Source organism: Brachyhypopomus gauderio, chromosome 16 (genome assembly GCF_052324685.1).
Source record: "Brachyhypopomus gauderio isolate BG-103 chromosome 16, BGAUD_0.2, whole genome shotgun sequence".
NCBI lineage: Eukaryota > Metazoa > Chordata > Actinopteri > Gymnotiformes > Hypopomidae > Brachyhypopomus > Brachyhypopomus gauderio.
In genome coordinates this window covers 7,737,132-7,753,080 of record NC_135226.1, presented here as the reverse complement: position 1 = coordinate 7,753,080, position 15,949 = coordinate 7,737,132, and the positions used below count along the sequence as shown (strand labels likewise).

General features: G+C 42.6%; 3 protein-coding genes across 6 annotated transcripts; 1 reads left to right on the top strand and 2 right to left on the bottom strand.

The window, feature by feature from the left end:
- Positions 1–864: 864 nt before the first annotated feature.
- Positions 865–3,744, top strand: LOC143478260 (uncharacterized). The gene is made up of 4 exons (XM_076977230.1): positions 865–1,359; positions 2,188–2,382; positions 2,511–2,590; positions 2,685–3,744. Exons 1-4 carry the CDS (start codon positions 1,354–1,356, stop codon positions 3,613–3,615), a joined length of 1,212 nt encoding a protein of 403 aa, XP_076833345.1. The 5' UTR covers positions 865–1,353; the 3' UTR covers positions 3,616–3,744.
- A 2,453-nt stretch (positions 3,745–6,197) lies between these two features.
- On the bottom strand, positions 6,198–12,178 carry LOC143478219 (centrosomal protein of 164 kDa-like). 4 transcript variants are annotated; one of them, XM_076977181.1, is made up of 13 exons: positions 12,054–12,178; positions 11,840–11,923; positions 11,372–11,440; positions 10,953–11,149; positions 10,707–10,802; positions 10,312–10,471; positions 8,608–8,715; positions 8,411–8,507; positions 7,903–8,133; positions 7,502–7,574; positions 7,206–7,336; positions 6,989–7,110; positions 6,198–6,397 (listed from the first exon to the last, which is right to left on the bottom strand). In XM_076977181.1, exons 1-13 carry the CDS (start codon positions 12,141–12,143, stop codon positions 6,395–6,397), a joined length of 1,461 nt encoding a protein of 486 aa, XP_076833296.1. In that variant the 5' UTR covers positions 12,144–12,178; the 3' UTR covers positions 6,198–6,394. The 4 variants fall into 4 exon arrangements, with proteins under 4 accessions (XP_076833296.1, XP_076833298.1, XP_076833295.1 ...); XM_076977183.1 differs by having other exon boundaries at positions 7,247–7,336; XM_076977180.1 differs by lacking the exon at positions 6,198–6,397 and having other exon boundaries at positions 6,447–7,110.
- Positions 12,179–12,240: 62 nt separating this feature from the next.
- Positions 12,241–15,939, bottom strand: LOC143478355 (uncharacterized). The gene is made up of 6 exons (XM_076977307.1): positions 15,260–15,939; positions 14,549–14,635; positions 14,051–14,162; positions 12,914–13,100; positions 12,300–12,604; positions 12,241–12,256 (listed from the first exon to the last, which is right to left on the bottom strand). The coding sequence occupies exons 2-6, from the start codon at positions 14,628–14,630 to the stop codon at positions 12,241–12,243; spliced, it is 702 nt and encodes a 233-aa protein (XP_076833422.1). The 5' UTR covers positions 14,631–14,635; positions 15,260–15,939.
- Positions 15,940–15,949: the final 10 nt, after the last annotated feature.

Genomic DNA, 15,949 nt, shown 5'->3' with positions numbered 1-15,949 from the left:
AACTAGAGTATTCACTCCTCAGTCAAACCCAAGAGGCCCCAAACCAACATGGAAGGGAGCAGATTGACTAACACACGACTCGGGCCACGTAGGAAAAGAAACAACAAGTACAAAATGCATTGACGTTTGCATGGCAGGTTTGATTTTTCCTACGATTTTTCCTTCCCTCTAAAGAGGAGTCACCAACTGCATGAAGGGTCAATCACACCTGGTATTAACAATACATTTGGTGATTAGTGTGTTCACCAAATACAACTGTAAGCAGGGCCACAAAACCCACCTCCAACATGTGTTCTGTGAATGCCTGATTGACTAGATCTAAAACGTTATCACTGTGAGCCTGCTTGAGCAGATCTGCACCACTCTTGGGTAAAGGAGATGCCTGTGGTTCGAACATTATTAGAAGACCATACCATAAACTCTGCAATCTAGGTCTGTCCCCCTCACTGTGCTCATGGATCAAAGACTTTCTCACTAACAGACCACAAGTGGTAAGAATAGGGGACCACACATCATCCCAAATCATTTTAAACACTGGTACACCGCAGGGCTGTGTGCTCAGTCCAGACCTCTTCACACTTTTTATGATTGCAGCCCCATCCATGTCTTCAACACATTTGTGAAATATGTGATAGACAGTAGTGATAGACTGCATCTCTAACAACAACGAAACTCAGTACAGAGAGGAGATCCAGCACCTAGCACGGTGGTGCTCAGACAACAACCTAGCTCTGAACACCACCAAAACTAAAGAGATCATCAGAGACTACAGCACAGTTAAAAGAACTGCACATGCCCCTCCAGAAAAAAACTGAGACGACAGTACAGCTTTAGACACGCAATAAACAGTAATATCTGTACTAGATAACTTCTTAACAAAAATAAGGTTCCAACAAAATAAGGTTCACAGCTCCGTGTTCCTCGGAAGCGGAATATGTAAACAACGCGCACGAGGACGTCAAAGGAATGAATCGGAACTAGCTAGTGGTGGTACGCTAACGACAGCTAGCGTCGCCACAGCAGGCGGAAATTATCATACAGTTAAGCCCGCCCACTAAGAGGGAAGATATGATTGGTCAATTTTACTGTCATTTGAAACTGGTATTCGCTAGTTGCACGGGATGACGTGTTACTACTTCCGGTTTTTCGAGGGTGCGCGTGAATAGTTCCGCTCCGGCACACAGGACAGACGCGCAGAAGCGAAGATGGCTGTGTTTTACACTAGGTGCCTCCAAGATCTACCAAAGATTACCATCACCGATGTGCATCGGATAGTCCAAGCGGCCAGCTCAACCCCGAGGAGCAAAAGGGAAAAAGGATATAAGATGTATATATCCAGTTACATCGACAACTATGAAGGTATGTCACACCATTACACAGCTAGCTAGGCAGCCTAGTTAGCTACACACCCACCCTGTGATTTAGCTGAGCTTATTGTCTAACTAGGACTCTAACGACGGTTGTATCCAGTGTCAGATGTTTTAATGACATTCAGTGTAACTTTTATGTATATTGTAAATGATGTCCTGTTTAAATGCCCACAGTTTCAAACAGAGATTCGTCAGGGAGAGTGAGCATCAGGGCTACCTGTTACAGGTCGATGAGGAAGAGTGAAAAACCTCACGACCTCAGAGTAGGGAGGAAAAACAGTGTTTGTTGGTTCACAGCCTCAGTTGTTATTTACTGTATATTTAGTATAATACATGCAGGGTCCAAATATCTTAATGACTTGGCAGTGGTAAGTATTTTGTACCCTGCGCCTGTTCCTTTGTTTTACTAACACTGTTTTACTAACACAGTTCAGTGATTCACTAACTTTAAAATATTTGAAGAAAATTGAGACAAGGGATATGATAAAAGGTAGATAAGTTTATCGTTATTTCTTATATTGCAGCAAGAGGGAGTAAACTTATATTGCTTATACTCTTGGTGATACAATTGATAACCTGCCGTGATTAAGCCCAGGGGTGTCCCGACTTGTGTGTAAAGGTCTGGGTTGGAAGCAGGTATTTGCTACATAATGAGCAGCAAAAAACATATAATTAAACAAGTGTAATCAGTTGTTTAAGCATCTATTGTTATATATTTGGCTGGAATAAAAACCTGCAGCCACACCATTCCTTTGCATATAAAATTGGACACCACTCATTTAGCCTGAGATTTTGACTGGTTTTTTTTTATGTTTAGATTGTCTTTGAAGACCGTGTACCGGTGGACATTGCAGTGGCCGAGTGCTCCTGTGTGGCTGGGACAGCACTCTGCAACCACAATGTTGCACTACTGTTTCAGACTGCACACTACTCCACACTGAACCTGGCTGCTGTACCCCCAGTCCTAAGCTGCACAGAAACAGAACAACGCTGGCACAAGCCAAGAACCATGGTGAGTATGTGTTCCCAACCATACCAAAGTTAAATTATTTCTTCAACAAGCTACATTATGAGCTGATGTACTATGTCACATCAACAAACATTTAAAGTAGTGTGATCATTCTTTTATGTAATTAATAGGGTGTGAAACCAGGCAGAGTAAGTGACATGGTATTTTTGTCCTCCAAGCCGAAGCAGTTTACAGTTGCTGATGGTGTAAGGTAAAATTAATTTTCCTATGTATGCTTTGCTTACTGTATAACCTTTGTTGTATGAGTGTACAAAGTCCTTACTGTGGAATTCGATTTTTCAAAGGAGTAAACGTTACAAGGCAGTGCGAGGGGAGCTGCCAGATCCACATGTCCTCAAAGTTGATGAGCAGTACAAGGACTTCACTGCAGACATTGCTCCACTCATCACCACCATGGCCATAAGTGCTGACGTCCCGCTGGTTGATTCAGCTTTTGGGAAAGTCCAGGCGGGTAGTCCCATATCCTACCAGCATCCAGTACCAGTGAGTTGGGTTGTAGTACACCATCCAGATGCCCCTCTGCCACCACCTCTACCTGTAGACGGCTATAGGCTTGAGCCTACTAACTGCCAGTTCGTGTGCAGTCACCAACAACACCTCCATCTGCAGTCACTTGTCACTACATTTGACATGGCAAGGAAGATAGAGGTTGCCATCAGAGAGCAGAGCAACTCTGTGGAGTGGCACCGAGTCAGGGGGCCAAGAATAACTTCCTCCCGATTCAGGGAAATATGCCATGTCAGAGGTCAGAGTTCTGCAGAAATCCTGTCACAAAGGATTCGAAAGGGAGTGAATCAAACTGCTGCAATGAAGAGGGGATTGGCACTGGAACCGGTTGCCATACAGGAGTACTGCAGAATAAAAAACACCAATTACTGGCCTTGTGGGTTTGTCATCCACCCTGATGCCCCCTGGTTAGGGGCATCTCCTGATGGTCTGGTGTTTGACCCGACTGAGAGCCCACCCTTTGGACTGGTGGAAATTAAATACCCCAATGCAAAAAGCTATGTGGACTGTAGCTACCTGAAAATGCAGAGTGGCACACTGAAATTGAAGCAGACTCACAGTTACTACTGGCAGGTACAAGGCCAGCTCCTACTTACAGGTATGGAGTGGTGTGATTTTGTTGTATTTGCAGAGGATGATATTCTCATTCAGCGCATATACAGAGACTGTGAAGTGGCTAAAACCATTAGAGAGAAGGGAGATTTTTAATTTTTTTATTTTTACATGTCAGTGTAATGACTTCTCATCACGTTTGGCAGTTATCTATTTAAAATGCAGTAAATTTATGAACTAATGATATTTTAATGATTGATTCTTAATAAATCTTAAATGTGTTGACATTGAGTCCTTTTCTTTATGCTACCATGCTTTCCCATATGTGTAAAACAATGCCGAAACCAGACTGAGCAGAATCTTATACAGAGAGACAGAAGAACTACAAGATGTAAATATAGAACTGCCCTATATTTGTAGAGCTGATAAAATAAATTAAGGTGGCATTAAAGTTGTACTCATTTAGTGTATAATAAAAAAAAAGATGTAATACAGAAACTGAATAATGGTTGTTTAACACTAGAATGACTAAAGAATACTTGGTTGACTTGGTTGTTTCCAAGCATGAAATATGCATATATAAACTGCCATAACCCTCACTGAAATAATGAAATTGAATTGAGCTCTCTTCTGTATATCTCTACTAAATTGGTAAGTTACAGTGTTACTAGTAGTAAGTACTAGTGTTACAGAGAGAAAAGGAAGAGACTGAGATGTTACACTAACAACAATCAATAATGTAGTGTATACAGTGTGGATGTCTATATGTAACTATAACGTGTGTGTGTTTGTGTGTGTGTGTATATATATATATATATGAGACAGAGAAAGGGAGTGAAAGAGAGATGTTATACTAGGGGGCTTTCTGAATGTACCACAGAGTTGCTGCCTGAGTGTTTCTCTATGAATTAACATAATAAAGGCTGACTTATGGCTCTCTTAATTACTGGGAAGAAGGAGGGGTGATGTCCTCAGGATCTTGAAATTTCAGTCATTCTAGTGTTAATCAATTATGGTCAAGGAGTTATTATAACATTCATAAAAAAACTATTTACAAGCACCAAATAAGCAAACATTATATAAAAAAACAATAACAATGTATATATATAACTATACAAAACTATATAACTATAATAAGTATATAACTATATATATATATATACATATAACTATAATATAATAAGGCCAGTCTTCTCTCTTTAACCCTGAATGCACTCATTATTTCCAACTAGCTCGCTATCTCTTCGTGTTGATATTAATACTAAAACCACGGAAGTGCTCAGACCGGAACTTCTCATGCACACCCTCAAATGCCGGAAACAGAATGGACGCCATCTTGTGCATGGAGCCAATTGCGCTGAATTATAACTGCCAGGCCCTCTGTAAACGAACAACGGGCATCACAGTGCTGATAGGGGGAGACACAGACTCACAGGCTTCCACTTAACCCCTCACCTTCCAACACAGATTGAATAGACAGGGGTGAATAATTTATTTGCTTATATTTTTGTAATTGTTTAGATGTCGATTGTCAAACTGTAAGTAGATAAAATAAAATTGGATAAATTATATTATATATATTTATGTTTTAAGAATATTTTTAGGCCCTCTGAGAGGGCATAGAGGGCCCTGACGGTTCCCCACTGGTATTTAGAGTCCAGGTGAGATCAGCTGTGATGTGGAGTCCGAGGTATTTGATGCTGTGCACACGTTCCACTTCATCTCCATCTATGAGTAGAGGGGCATGTGCAGTTCTTTTAACTGTGCGGTAGTCTCTGATGATCTCTTTAGTTTTGGTGGTGTTCAGAGCTAGGTTGTTGTCTGAGCACCACCGTGCCAGGTGCTGAATCTCCTCTCTGTACTGAGTTTCATTGTTGTTAGAGATGCAGTCTATCACTACTGTCTATCACATATTTCACAAATGTGTTGAAGACATGGATGGGGCTGCAATCATAAAAAGTGTGAAGAGGTCTGGACTGAGCACACAGCCCTGCGGTGTACCAGTGTTTAAAATGATTTGGGATGATGTGTGGTCCCCTATTCTTACCACTTGTGGTCTGTTAGTGAGAAAGTCTTTGATCCATGAGCACAGTGAGGGGGACAGACCTAGATTGCAGAGTTTATGGTATGGTCTTCTAATAATGTTCGAACCACAGGCATCTCCTTTACCCAAGAGTGGTGCAGATCTGCTCAAGCAGGCTCACAGTGATAACGTTTTAGATCTAGTCAATCAGGCATTCACAGAACACATGTTGGAGGTGGGTTTTGTGGCCCTGCTTACAGTTGAATTTGGTGAACACACTAATCACCAAATGTATTGTTAATACCAGGTGTGATTGACCCTTCATGCAGTTGGTGACTCCTCTTTAGAGGGAAGGAAAAATCGTAGGAAAAATCAAACCTGCCATGCAAACGTCAATGCATTTTGTACTTGTTGTTTCTTTTCCTACGTGGCCCGAGTCGTGTGTTAGTCAATCTGCTCCCTTCCATGTTGGTTTGGGGCCTCTTGGGTTTGACTGAGGAGTGAATACTCTAGTTCACCAGGACACTTTACTAGTCCTTCTGTGATAGTGAACATGATGGAATCTAATTTGCACAGATGTAAAAAAAAAAAAAGTTGTGTTTTTAATAACTGATGGTTGAGATTACTGAATAAAGCATTTGTATGTTTTCTCAGTAGCGCAAGTGGGTGTGTGTCAGGATGTCCTGTAGATCGGTAAAATAACAATTACAGCAGGTCTAGAATCAGATTAAACTTTATTCACTTTTCTGTGATGTGCAAAAACGGCAGTTTTTTTCTCTGCTGCAAGTCATTGTTCTGCTTTCTTCTGACTGCACTCGTGGTGGAGCTGAGAAGAATCCACGGTGGGGCATGTGCTGCAGAATCGGTGTGCAGTAGAAGTGCTATTGCTGAACAGAAGGTCTATTCCTGATCTTACTGTAAGCACAGAAGTGAAACACACACCATCAAACATCACAAGCCACACTGATGTAAAACACCACAGATTTATTCGTTTTACAAAAATAAATGCAAAATTTCATATCTACATGAAAAGGATTTACAGGCTAAGCACTGTCTGGTCCCCAAGTGTCACATCTGTAAACACGTTGTTTTGTGAAGCACAACACTCCTAGGAAGCTGTAACCTTCATATGGCTTACACAACCTCTGTTGGTGATCCTCATCTTCAGACTAAGATTAGGGACTATAATATCTAGATCAAGATAATCCTGTCATCAGGATTTATGAGGCTTTTCTGTTGTGGATATGAACTTGTACAGCAGTTGTTTAATGGCATCAACACATACAAAGGTATGAAGGGATTAAAGGGGACAGATGTGTTGAATACTACACTTTAAACACTGTATCTGTACACTGTAGATGCACACGACTGTGCTTAATCTCATTAGTGTTATACATTCTATATAACACTATACAGAAGTCTCTTGACAATTTCATGTGTGTTCTCTTATGTCCATAGGCATGTTTGTATTCTGTCTATCCATTGATTTGTTTGCACTGGACATACATGGACATCAGTGGGTTGTGCCTCTTCAGTAATGGTAGACCTTGATCTGATTCTTCTTGTCCAGGCTGAGCTGGACCAGCCCATTGGTGTGCGGGGCAGCTGGGTAGCGTGTGAAGAGAGGCCTGGGCAGAGGTTCAGGAGAACACAAGGGTGCAAGAGAGTGTGTGTGAAAATATGATGCATTCTGTTCCCGTACTGGTTTGTGTGTGATACGTACATGTGTATAAGCTGAGGGGGAGAGAGATTGTGAAAGGATACACATTTGGGTCTTTGCGTCGTGATTCCAGCCACCTTTTGTTGTCGTCGATCAGTCTCTGCAGCCTCTGGCCATCTAGCTCAGAGGAGAGACTACACACACACATACACACACACACGCACACACATAATGGAAAAGCACTGTATGAGTTCATCAATTTTCCTTTCAAAATCAACAGCAGCACTGATCCTGTGAGCGAGAGTGAGAGTGAGAGATTGTGACCGAGCCTGCACAGGTGTGCAAGTGTGTGTAGTCACCTTGCTGGAGTGTATCCACTATATGCTCTGGTAGCCCTCATGGGATAGCGGGCACTGGTATCCATGGAAACTCCTAAAATCAGAGCAGTCTTAATACAGGTAGTGCGGTTTAGATTTCTGAAGCCAATTTGACACAGCAGGTCTCTACACTGCACCACCCTTACACTGGAAAAGATCGGCATTATCCTAGCACAGAAAATCAATGTGAAAACTGCTTTTTCAAAAAATCCTTATTCATTGGCATATAACTTTTTTTTAACTGTAATGCAAATAGTTACTTTCCCTGGTAACGAGTTACTTTTATTATAGAGTAATTCAGTTACTAACTCAGTTACTTTTTTGAACAAGTAGTGAGTAACTATAACTAATTACTTTTTTAAAGTAACGTTCCCAACACTGACCATTAATGGTGGAGTGTAAGAAGCTGTTCTGAGCCACTGAAGAGGAGGCGGGGCTTGGTGTCCATGCCCAGGACGGGGCAGGAGGGAAGGAGGAGGACGGAAGTGGCTGAGGGAGGGGCTGGACGCTCCTCCCAGTGAAAGATCCCAGTTCACCCAGCACTGTGTTCAGCTGGCCAGAGATCTGCTGCAGGGACTCTGCTAACTGCTGCACTTTCACTGGCCTTGCATGTGCTGAAACAGAGAGTGGGAGTAGCAGAGAGGAAGACCAGAGTTTGGGTGTATTACTGCTAGAGAAATAAAAACATCAGATAACTATGAACCAACAAGACCAGAGTGGACTCTAGAGCTGTTTACAGTTATGGGCATATTTTTAGTTTTCACAGTTTGCTTCCTTGCCACCATAAAAAAAAACTGTGGTAGTAAACTTTGTGAAAACCAAAATTAGTGCCTTCTCAAAATGTCTGCCCGTGTGTGTGTGTTGTGCATGCACATGGAGTGTGTGTCTCACTCGTCTCCTCTTGGCCACACACACCGCTCGTCTCTGACTCTGTGACATCAGAGACTCTCCGATCTCCCACGAGCCGCTCGCCTTCATCACATGACAGCTGAGACAGTAAAACATTGTAAAGCCCAGGTAGGTATTAATGTGGGTTTGTACGTAAGTGTGTGGGTGCAGGCATGCGTGTGTGTGTATGTGTGTGTTACCTCCTCTGCCAGTGACGTCTCCAGCTGGCCGAGTCTCTCCTCCTTCTTTCTCAGGATCGCGTGGCCCTTCTGGACCCTCTCCCTCAGCTTCTCCAGCTCACTCACCTCCTACAGCACAGGGGAGCAGAACATCTAAGAGGAGCTATACTCATACTTCCTACTCTCTCCCATCTGACCTGGCTACATGGCTGTAGGCACTGCAAGACCTAACGTGCTTAGACCCACCACGGCACTGAAACCGTCTAAAGTAGTTAACGATCTCTTAATATTCTCAGATAAAAGGTCAATCACTCTCCTGGTTCAAATCCTACCTGACCGATCGTTACAAATTTGTACTTGAAAATAATGAATGCTCATAAGGATCTGTATTGGGTCCCATGTTATTCTCATTATATAGGCTAGCAAGCATTTGTAGGCATGGTATTAGCTTCCATTGCTATGCAGATGATACTCTGTTATATATATATATATATATATATATATATATATATATATATATATATATATATATATATATATATATATATATTCTAATTTGGATGATGTCAACACTACTACCAAAACTGAGAACTGCATCCAAGAAATAAAGAACTGGATGGCGTCTAATTCTCTTCTTCTAAATTCTAATAAGACTGAGGTGTTACTTCTTGGATCCAAGGGTGCTAGAAGCAATGGGTCTGATCTTCTTATTACACTAGATGGCTTTTCAGTAACACCTGAATTTCCTGCTAAAAGTTTAGGCGTCACTAGTGATTAGGATCTTTCATTTGACACACACATATGCAATGTCACTAATGCTGCCTTTGCACCTTCATGTAATATTGCCAAGCTGAGACATGTACGTTCGGTATCAGACGCAGAGAAACTGGTCCACAATCTCATCAAGATTGGACTACTTTTAATTGGATGCTCTAAACAGTCCCTAAAGAAAGTCCAACTTGCTGCATTCCAACTTGAATCCAAGAGCCAGAGTCCTAACTAGGCCTTGAGAAGTGCATCACATTAGTCCTACTCTCTCAGCATTGCACTGGCTCCTGTTTAAATATCAAACTGATTTTAAAATTCTTCTGTTGGCCTATAAAGCATTAAATAGTCCTCCACAATATCCGAGTGAACTCACTGCATACCATAATCATCTCACCTGCTGCTCTCTCAAAGCACAAGATTACAGCCGAAGGCAGAGTAATGTCTCAGTACCCTCATGCCTGTGGTCACCTCCAGGCCCCTCCCTTTAGTTATGCTGCTAGGGATAAGCCTGCTGGAGCCACATGCTAAGTCACTGGCACGTGTGCTATATATATGGAAGTTTAATTTGATTTTACATATTAACCTGCATTCTGTATCTTGACTACATGTTTCTACAAAGACAATTCCATAAAGGAGCTAGAAGATGCTCTGGGTTGCCAGTGGATGTGCTGATGCCGTGGATGCATGTGCCAATACGGCCAGCATCCATATTGGAGAGACTGTGACTGCTCAGATAGACACAGGACTATAAATATGAACTTAAAGTTGCTGGGCCAATTGAGCATGGCTTCCCTTTGGGGTCTTGGTCCTCCCAAGGTTTCTTCCTAATCCGCATAGGGAGTTTGTCTCTGCCACACTTGCCCCTGTCTTGTTCAATAGGGATCTGGACCCATGCGCTTGTGACACCATGTTTTGTAAAAAGCGCTTTATAAATAAAACTGACTAGACTTGACGGACCTGGCAGAGAGGCTGAGCAGAGCCTCCTGCAGCGGACCTCTGCGGGCTGGGGTGGGCCGTCCTTAGTGCCGCCTGTCTCACTCTCAGACAGCTGGTCTGTTTCTCCAAGAACTGTCTTGCTCTCTGCTGGACACCTTCACCTGAAATATACTCCTGCAAGCTAGAGAGAGAGAGAGAGAGAGAGAGAGAGAGAGAGAGAGAGAGAGAGAGAGAGAGAGAGAGAGAGAGAGAGAGAGAGAGAGAGAGAGAGAGAGAGAGAGAGAGAGAGAGAGAGAGAGAGAGAGAGAGAGAGAGAGAGAGAGAGAGAGAGAGAGAGAGAGATTACAAACGAGTATATAAACATATGATAAATACATACAATCGGACAGCCTCCCTCCCCACCCACACCCACATACTTGTCTATGCTGCGGGAGGTTGTGGGAGGTGGGCACAGGGGAGAGAGGAGGTTCCATTTCCTCCACTTGGAGGGAGCCCTCCACACCAACACAGATCTGTACATGTACACACTCTGTGTACCTTGCATTTGTGTCACCAGAGACCAGTACTGACTTGGTCAAAGCTAATGTGTGTGTATGTGTGTGTGTGTGTGTGTGTGTGTGTGTGTGTGTGTGTGTGTGTGTGTGTGTTTGTGTGTGTATTACCTGAGCCTTCTGTGGAGTTCATCACATCTAGCCTGAAGTTTTTCTCTCTCCTCCATCATCCTCTTGCTCTCCTCCCTCTCCCTCCTCCTTCCCTCTCTCTCTTTATCCAGCTCCTCCCTTTCTCTCCTCCTCTCATCTCTTAATTGGTCCAGCTCTGCACGCAGACTGTCCCGTTCTCTCAGGACACGTGAGAGAGCCTGGGGGACACACAAACACACAACCTAACATAACAGTTCACAATGACACACACACACACACACACACACACACACACACACACACACACACACACACACACACACACACACACACACACCTGGGGGACACACACAACCTAGCATAACAGTTCACAATGAAACACACACACACACACACACACACACACACACACACACACACACCTGGTCACACACACTCACCTCTATCCCCTTCTCAACTTCATCTCCTTCCTCACTCAGCTGTTGTCTCCTCTTCTTCAAATCTGCAGCCTACAGACCAACAGTACAAACACACACACAGATCATTTTATCAGGCAGCTGAGTGACTGGACTGAAGATTCACACACATGCATGCACGCACATGCACACGCACACACACACTCCAGACATGACCTATTCATTTTTTTTCTTCAAAACAGGTCATTGAGTCAGTTAACTAAAATAAAGCAGGTAAAGTACCTGAGCTTGGTGTTGCACACCCACACACACACACACACACACACACACACACTCAAATAAAGCAGGTAAAGTATCTGAGTTTGGAGTAGCACACCCACACACACACACACACACACACACACTCAAATAAAGCAGGTAAAGTATCTGAGTTTGGAGTCGCACACCCACACACACACACACACACACACTCAAATAACGCAGGTAAAGTACCTGAGTTTGGAGTAGCAGTTCCTGAGTTTTGAGCTCTTTGGTTTTCATGTCCAGTTGCTCAATCATCTTCTGCACTTCTAACGCCTAAACACACACACAAGAAAAACAAACAAATACAAACAACTCTCACCGTCTTTATACACATAAACACCCGACTGGGTACGGCAGAAGAGGCGTTTTTGCACGTGAGTATCGTATGGGTGTGGGATCTTACTTTCTGCATGTGTATTTTGTGGGTGTGTTGGAGCTGAGAGTCGAGCTGTAGTCTGAGCTGATCCAGCTGGGACGTGTGCGAAGCCTGCATCCTCTCCCTCTCCTCCAGATGAGCCCTCAACAAGCGCTCCCCTCTCCACGCTCTCCTGCACACACACCGTGTGATGAACACACATTGGCTCGGTCTCTCAGGTGATCACTGAGCTGTGAGTAAATGAATTCTCCCTGCCACACCTCCTCCATGTGCTTTTGTCTGAGGGTGAAGAGCTGCTCCTGGTACTCCTGCGACAGCTGCTCCAGCTTCCTGCTGTGCTCCCTCTGCACCTCCTCCAGGTGCTCATGTCTGAGGGTGAAGAGCTGCTCCTGGTAGTCCTGCGACAGCTGCTCCAGCTTCCTGCTGTGCTCCCTCTGCACCTCCTCCCTCACCTCCTGCAACAGACCAGACAACTCACCACACATACACTCACACACACACACACACTCCTTCTCTCTCTTTTTCTTTTCTTCGTCCACGTCCAGCTCAGTCTCCTCTGCCACCCTGAGTTCACTGTCCTGCTCATACACAAACACACCAACACATGAAACACACATGCATAAACATGCATGTACAGACATTCACAAGATCTGTGTGTGTGTGTGTGTGTGTGTGTGTGTGTGTGTGTGTGTGTGTGTGTGTGTGACAGGTAGAGCAAGGTGCTACAGTAACACCAAGATCACGTGAGCACACACAGTGATGTTAGTGGCGCTGTATAAATGTGTATAAAAGCTGGGAACATAATGTGTGAACAACTGCAGTGTAAAGACTACAAAGGTGACAGTGAGCTAAAAATCAGAGCATTATATTCTAGCAGGTGTTTTCACCTCATGGACAGACGCCTTCTTCGGCTCTTCATCCTCCTCCTCTTCATCCATGGCATGGCCGTGGCATGGCTGAGCACACTCCCGCTCCTGGGCCACTAGTTGGCGGTAGTGCTCATCACAGGGGTGGTCCCAGGTGGACTGGCCCGTGGAGAAGTTGAAATAGTATACTTCTCCAGTCACATCCTGACTGGAGAGTAGGAAAGAGAGACAAGCTCATCACATAGATAAACACACACATAAAAACACATGACATGTAGACAAGCCTAGGTTCTCCAGCACAGGACTGTCCACAAAGGTGTCAATATGTCAACATCTGAAACACTGAGTGGTGCTCTGGGTCTCATTGCTCAGATTAATAGTGCCAGAAGGCCAAGTCTACAAGCAAATCTGCTGCATAGAGTGATGAAATATTAATTTTATACTTTGCAATTGTTAGTTTCGGGGACAACTAACATTAAATATCCCCTGGATCTTGTCTTTATGTGTTTTATGTATGAAGGTACTGACTCATATAAAGACACCACTGTTACACCTGACAATAAGGTTATAACATACTTCCCCCCAAACCATTTGAATACAGAATCCAAAAATGATTTAATATGTTAAATTGTGTCTGATCTTTCATGTCACATCATACTCTCCAACTTCAAAAATCCTCCTCTGTCTGTTATATTTTCTCTTGCCCAGTCTTACTTCCCAGTCAAAATATTCAGTCTTCTCCAGACTTGCAGTTCCAAGGTCTTTAAAAAAAAGTTGGGCTGTCTAATTTGCTCATCTAATCACCTAGGTCATAAGTGATTCAATGCCCACTTCTTGCAAGCTTCCAGAGAGTCCGTGTGACATTATGACACTCACAATAAAGTCCTGATGCATCCTACTTCTATAAATGGTACTTAAAATTATAACTGAGTTACAGGGGACAAAGGGCCTTGGTAGGTCAGGTAATCAAGAGCCTGAATGAATGAGACAGCATGAATGATACGTAGAGTTCTTGGAATGGAAGCCATTCCTCAATTAAGGGCACATTAGAGTATGCTTGGATTTTACTAAAAGGAACCAACGCTCACACCAACGCTCACTGCTCTGTGTGTAAGGATAAGAAAACTGGGTGACTGTATGAGAATGAGTTTGTCCTACCAGGGTTTCCAATCAGGAGGTAGTGGGGCTACAATCCCCTCTCTGGCCAGCCACAGCAGCTCTGGCTCCCCATCAGGGTCAATGCCAATTTCTCTGGCATACTCATGGACCTCTGAGGAGGAATACGGATAAGATGAATATACCCACAATCAGTATGATATTTTCAAATCAAGTAAAATCCCACAAATTCAAATAGTTAAGTCCATAATGCATGGAGATTGATTCTATGTTATAAAGTGTAGCTATAGCTTGGACGAACATACAAGAGTCCCAACTGGACATGTGTTGTTAATATTATTATTATATATTATTATTATTATTATTATATATTATTAAGTTATTATGTCAACATTATAATTTAGTTATTAAATGATGGAACTGTTGTAGCTTGTAGACTTTATCAATGGTGGATATTAAAGTATACCATTTCAGTAACATATATTAAAGTTTTATCCGGGGTCCTAAACTGTAACAGGTAGTATGCGACAGCTAATGTACCTTGTTCAGATGGGAGATAATTCTCATCCTCTTCCAGGATCAACTGGTCTCCAACTGGTCTCCGAAGGGCATCTGCTGTCATGTTGACTGAACATTAAGAAAAAGATTATGTACTATACGAATAACAGTGCAGTAGACAGATATTGCTATATTGTCTGTGGATCACTGTCTCTTGGGGGTTGTAGGGCACACCTGAAAATCCCACAGCAGGTAAAGTGAAACCCAGCACGCCTCACAGTGAGGCTCAAATGCCTTGTAAGTGTTTCCCAATGAACAAGTGATTATAAGAAGGGCTATGGTGCCATGTGATGTCATCAGAATGTGGGGAGAATGCTTAAGAATTTGTCATGTTAGAAATCTGTTTCTTTTTAAAAATGTTTATTTTTATTTGCTTTTTCCATGGCCACATGGACAATGTTAACATGGTGGGATTTATGAAAATTGTGCTGAGTCAAAGAAATCAAAGAAATAACCCATGCTCCATTAATTATATTATCCTGTACACATGAAATAAAGAGCTTGACAGTCATCAGCAGAATAAATATACATGTTATTTTTCTGAACCTTAGAAACCTACTACATAAATGTGTATATTTAATTTTTAATAATTATGAACAAGCCTATGGAAATCCATACTCATAAGAACTAAATATACTGTCTTACATAGAAGTATAAAATTATGTACAGTATATGAAAATATATTTTTCTCACCTGGTGTGTCTATGAAGTTCTCCTGTTCTTCTGTTCCTGCCTTGGCTGGTCACTTCTCCTGGGGTAAAAAAAAATCTCCTGGATGAAAAATTTGAAAGAATAGAAAGATAGAAAGATCTAGAAAAAATAGAAAGATCTGGGAAGATTTGTAAGGATTGTAGGATTGATAGGATTCTCAGATTGTAGGTTTGATAATTCTCAGAGCCAAATGTCATGCGACAATTTCTCAGCTTTTCAGCATCGAAACTGAATCCAAACATTCCACCTTCCCAACCAAACATTCTAAACCAAACATTCCAAAGTTGAGTAGCACGTGATATGACAATTTCCTATTTTTTTAACTAAAACACCAAATCAGCCAGGCTGCTACAATAACCTGATGCAGCCTGGCTTGTACCCAAAGGGTTCATACCACAGACCGTATATCAGTAGCGAACCGTGACCATTAAACCTGGGCCCGCTCCCATCCCCCCGAAAAAAAAATGTTTCCTCTCCTAATTAACTGCAATAAAGAAAAAAACTGAGACGACAGTACAGCTTTAGACACGCAATAAACAGTAATATCTGTACTAGATAACTTCTTAACAAAAATAAGGTTCCAACAAAATAAGGTTCACAGCTCCGTGTTCCTCGGAAGCGGAATATGTAAACAACGCGCACGAGGACGTCAAAGGAATGAATCGGAACTAG